This window comes from Lactuca virosa, chromosome 4 (genome assembly GCF_052849685.1).
Source record: "Lactuca virosa cultivar CGN04683 chromosome 4, Lactuca_virosa_CGN04683_v6, whole genome shotgun sequence".
Classification (NCBI taxonomy): Eukaryota; Viridiplantae; Streptophyta; class Magnoliopsida; order Asterales; family Asteraceae; genus Lactuca; species Lactuca virosa.
The window spans coordinates 94,492,156-94,496,619 of NC_136429.1; the positions used below are offsets into that span (position 1 = coordinate 94,492,156).

At 35.3% G+C, this 4,464-nt stretch overlaps 1 protein-coding gene and 1 non-coding gene across 2 annotated transcripts; both read right to left on the reverse strand.

Annotated features, from left to right (window-relative positions):
• Nucleotides 1–1,424: 1,424 nt before the first annotated feature.
• TRNAI-AAU (transfer RNA isoleucine (anticodon AAU)) lies at nucleotides 1,425–1,498 on the reverse strand. Its single transcript has one exon. It is a non-coding gene; the product is annotated as a tRNA-Ile (tRNA).
• A 394-nt stretch (nucleotides 1,499–1,892) lies between these two features.
• Nucleotides 1,893–4,039, reverse strand: LOC145109923 (seipin-2-like). The gene is made up of 2 exons (XM_079047033.1): nucleotides 2,776–4,039; nucleotides 1,893–2,395 (listed from the first exon to the last, which is right to left on the reverse strand). The coding sequence occupies exons 1-2, from the start codon at nucleotides 3,925–3,927 to the stop codon at nucleotides 1,916–1,918; spliced, it is 1,632 nt and encodes a 543-aa protein (XP_078903159.1). The 5' UTR covers nucleotides 3,928–4,039; the 3' UTR covers nucleotides 1,893–1,915.
• Nucleotides 4,040–4,464: the final 425 nt, after the last annotated feature.

Consider the following 4,464-nt stretch of genomic DNA (forward strand, 5'->3'; position numbering starts at 1 on the left):
AAAAAAAAAAAAAAAAAATTGTCAAATCGAACCAAGTCTCATAACTCCATTGTGCTAGAGTAACATTCTCCCTAGGTATCCAAACTATATCTAAATTGTTGAATCAAAATAATTTTATTTAAAATTTTATGTTGGTCGGGATGCAATATAGATGTTCCATCATATTCCATTGACACAACACAACAAATTCGGTATACGATATATTCGGTTTGAAAAGTAGGCAAATAATTTTATTGGCAAATTGGTTGTAATTGTTATTTTGTCAGTACAACCATTCTTAGCAACTAAATTTCAACTGATTAACATGTTTGCTTAAAATATTGCATATTTTAGTCATGAAATAAAACATTATTTTGGGTTTCATATCAAAACAAATTCGTTACATTAATTAGAAAAAAGAGTAAACGAAGTACACATTTAATCCTCAATCTAGAAGTAAAAAGCATGAAGTTATTACTTTAGTTGGTTTGATTTTAGACTTGTATACACACATATACAGATATTATAAACCCCATAACCAATATCGTGCAACATAGATTATAATTCAAACAAGATTCACAAATACACCGGGAGCATGTTTCAGAAACATTACAATGGATGTTTGCAATGAAGAAGTTCAGATCAAACTTAAATGCTGCCTTGCCCTAAAAGTAGATTCTAGTTCAATCATTGATCATTGCCAGTTGCCCTAAAATCATCATTGATCATTGCCAGTTGCCCTAAAATCAGAAAACGGTGGTTATATTCACCGGAGATTAATTAATATAGTTCGGCGAAATCACGTAAATCAAGGTAGTTGTTGGAGATGAAAAGCACAGTAAATTACAGAACAACGAAACACGAACATTACAGAAATCTCGACAATCAGATCTCCAGATCCCTCAATTTGTTTCGAATCACGAAACAAAAACGTAATTATACTGAATCTAAGGAAGAGAGATGATTATTAGTATTGCATTAGCAAACGAATATATGAGAAGGCAAACGCGAAGATTCAGATTTAGAGAAGCAGGTGTCGTCAAGGACGTCGCTCTGGCACCATCGGCAATCGGTGTTTTTGGAACACAGAGATCTCGACACAATTTCTCCACACTCTTCTTGGATCTGCTTCTTCTTCTTATGTAAAACGACGCCGTATAAGGGTGTTGTCCCAAGTAGCAGGAAGATGATCAGAATAGGGACCAGATGCGAATGCCTGAAAGGAGCAGAAGAAGGAGCCATTTTGGGAGAGAAGCAGGATTGAGATTTGAGGGGGTTATATGCTTATGAAACTCGAAGGACCAAATCCGATTTAATCAGAACATGAGTGGCTAAAAAGAAATATCTAAAAGTTCAGAAGATAAGATTGTAGAAGGACAAAAGAGAATTTAATCAAAACATGAGGAACTAGAAAGAAACAACAAAATAAAATTTTAATAAAAAAATGGCCCATGCAGGTCTCGAACCTGCGACCTTCGCGTTATTAGCACGACGCTCTAACCAGCTGAGCTAATAGGCCTTTGTGTTTTGGTTTTACACAGTATTAATTTCTCATGTTGATAATAATTTCATCCAACCACTTTTTCAATTTTTTAATATTACATCGTTAACATGGTACTTGTTTATACGCGAAACGCGAAAGTATTACAATTTACACATGTAACTCTATGTAAACTTTCGTATCTTTTTAAATTTTAATTACTTCTTAATAATAATAAAAACCCATGCTTTTTGTTAATTCGTTTTGAGAAACAACATATTACATCTAACAGTTTCAACTTCCAAGGTTAAATGCTTTACTTGTTGACAAAAACTATACAACAATGGTTGCAAACCAAAATTATAAATAGGCTTTCGGAATATCAACTAGTTTACTAATATAAAAATTTACAAACAACTTTGATTATGACACCAAATAAAAAATAAGGTCCACAAGCTACTTCGGACTTACACGGGTGTTTCGCGATGAATAATTATTTACAGAAACACCCCTCGTCCACGGAGCAATAACAGGCGTACAACATAAAAGAATAAACAACAACTCTACAACAAACATCACAATACTAACCCACACGTAAATCGTCCCTTTCCAATACCACAAAATCCGTTTAAAAAAAGGCGGTTGAGATTCAAGCTTCAAGGAGGCTTCATAGATTTCCGGTACACCGGCACCACGTGTGAATTCGGCTCGTTGTTCCAATATTACCCTTAAACAAGAAGTGGGGTCGTTTCCTTCTGTGTATCCTCTGAATTTTATTTTTAGGGTTTGTGATTCTGATGAGTAGCCAGTGATGAGAGGTGCTAAGTTTAAAAACGTTAAAATAAGTCGGATCGGTTGGCTTTTGAATTGGAGCATACATGGTTGTCTTGTGCTTGCTAGGCGGTTACCATTTTTAAAAAGAAAATCTATCCTCACCTTCGAGAAAAAAAAAAACAAAAATAAATTTTGCGCTAAATGCAAAACATCACAATGTACTTTCATCTGCTTCTACAAAAGGGTTATTCTTCTTTAAAACCCCTTAGCATCATGTCAGATGTAAATCAGGTAATCTAATCCACATTGGAATTGGAACTCTCATACTGCAGTTGTTGAAACTCGAACCAGTTGTGTCTGATTATATTTATAGCATTGTACTTAAAAAAAACCGTATTACGACATTATACTTTGAAAAAACTACCCAATTATAGGAGTGAAAATTGCTTTGAATCTAAATTGCATTTCCATATAACAAAATCAACGAAAGTATTTTACTATTTTGTAATAGGATGAAATGAATGTATGATTTTATTATATACCTGAAAGATTCCAAGATCTCGATTGTAGTAAGATTCGGGCAATGTTAAAGAAAGAGTAGCATGGACTTTGTGATCAAGAGGGATAATCCGTGATTCATCACTACACCCGGGCTTAATCAAATCAGTGCATTCAAGAAAAGAGGAATCTGGGCAAGACATTAGGGGTACATAAGCCATGGGACTATCTTTTGTGTAATCAAAATGCAACTCTTGTGTTATTTGAATCGGTTCTTCCATTATGCACTTCAAGGTGATGCCAGAAACAAGAAACGCAAAAACTAATAAACTAATCAGAATGAATCCTACATAAACTGACCACAAGAATCCCCACCCGAATCGACCACATAGCTTCCATGTAGATTCGTGTTTTTTAATCCACGTGATGATGGTCGATTTGAAGGAATTGCAACAGAGACTGAAGATTTTGGAGATGTTTCCTAGTATATAGTATTTTGCACGACTTATGATCCTAAAGGGATCGAGAACGAACAAGTATGAATAGTAGATTAAGGATATGGGAAACGTGACTGAAGTAACTAACAGATTTAATTGAAACCCTATCATTTTGATCACTAATCCCGCTAAGGAATAAAGAAAATTCGAACCAGAAATGGGTGAATTTGCTGTAATGGAATCATCGTCGATTCTTTGATCATCATCACTAACACTCGTAATTGCAGAATAACCACTAGTAGTGTCTTCGTTTAACGACTTAAGATGACTGCTTGAACTCGAACGAAACCTAGTGGATTTCAATTTAGTTTTTGATTTCTCTTTATCCTTCATACTGGAGGAAACTTTGCAATCATTCCCGGGAGAAGTAGCGGAGTCATGAGAATTCAAATCTCCCAAACTGTCAGTTTTACTGAAGGAATAAAATGAGGAGATTTCTTTCAAACTCTGATGGGAATCATCAAGTTGCGTGTGATTAAGGTCATCGGAGGTTGAAGAAGATGGTGTTTCTTTTGATTGGATTGGACTGGCAACATTGATATTGTTAAGGTCGGAGATTGATGAAGATTTGGCGACGAAAAGGGGGTGATCGGACTCAAAATTGTCCCAGGAATCGACAAAGAGGGATTCTTCGCAGAATTGGGTATCGGCGTCTTCGATGTTGTTGTTTATGGTCGATTTGGTGTTCTCCTGCTCCATTGTAATAAATCAAGAGCTGGAATATTGGGCTAGGGTTAGGGTTAGAAGAGGATACATTGGAGAAGAAAGAACGAAAGGAGTAACGGATTCTGGTACGATGTAGAAAATTATAAAAAGTTTGTCTCGAACTTCAGAAAAAACAAAAATAATAGTAATATCATATAATAATAATCTTGTTGTTTTCAAAGCCACTTCCAACCTTTACAATCGAACAACACGTTTTGACTAAACTAGTAATAAAAAAACTAATTCTACGTTTCTTTACTATGTATCTCGTCTCATATGATTGGGTGGGTCAGAATCGGTTTGGTTTATGGGTTCATCAGTTTCTTCAAATTAGATTTTTCGGTTTGAAATTTTTTTAATCCAATTTGAAAACCAAACCAAATCGAATTCAAATTCTTCTAGACCAAGCTAAAAATCAAACCACCAACTAAAACTGTTGATGGTGCGGCTATTCCGGCAACTCCTGTCACCGCCACATCTCCGGCCGTCGCTGTTGTACCAGCTACCACAATACCAAATCCAGAATATGCT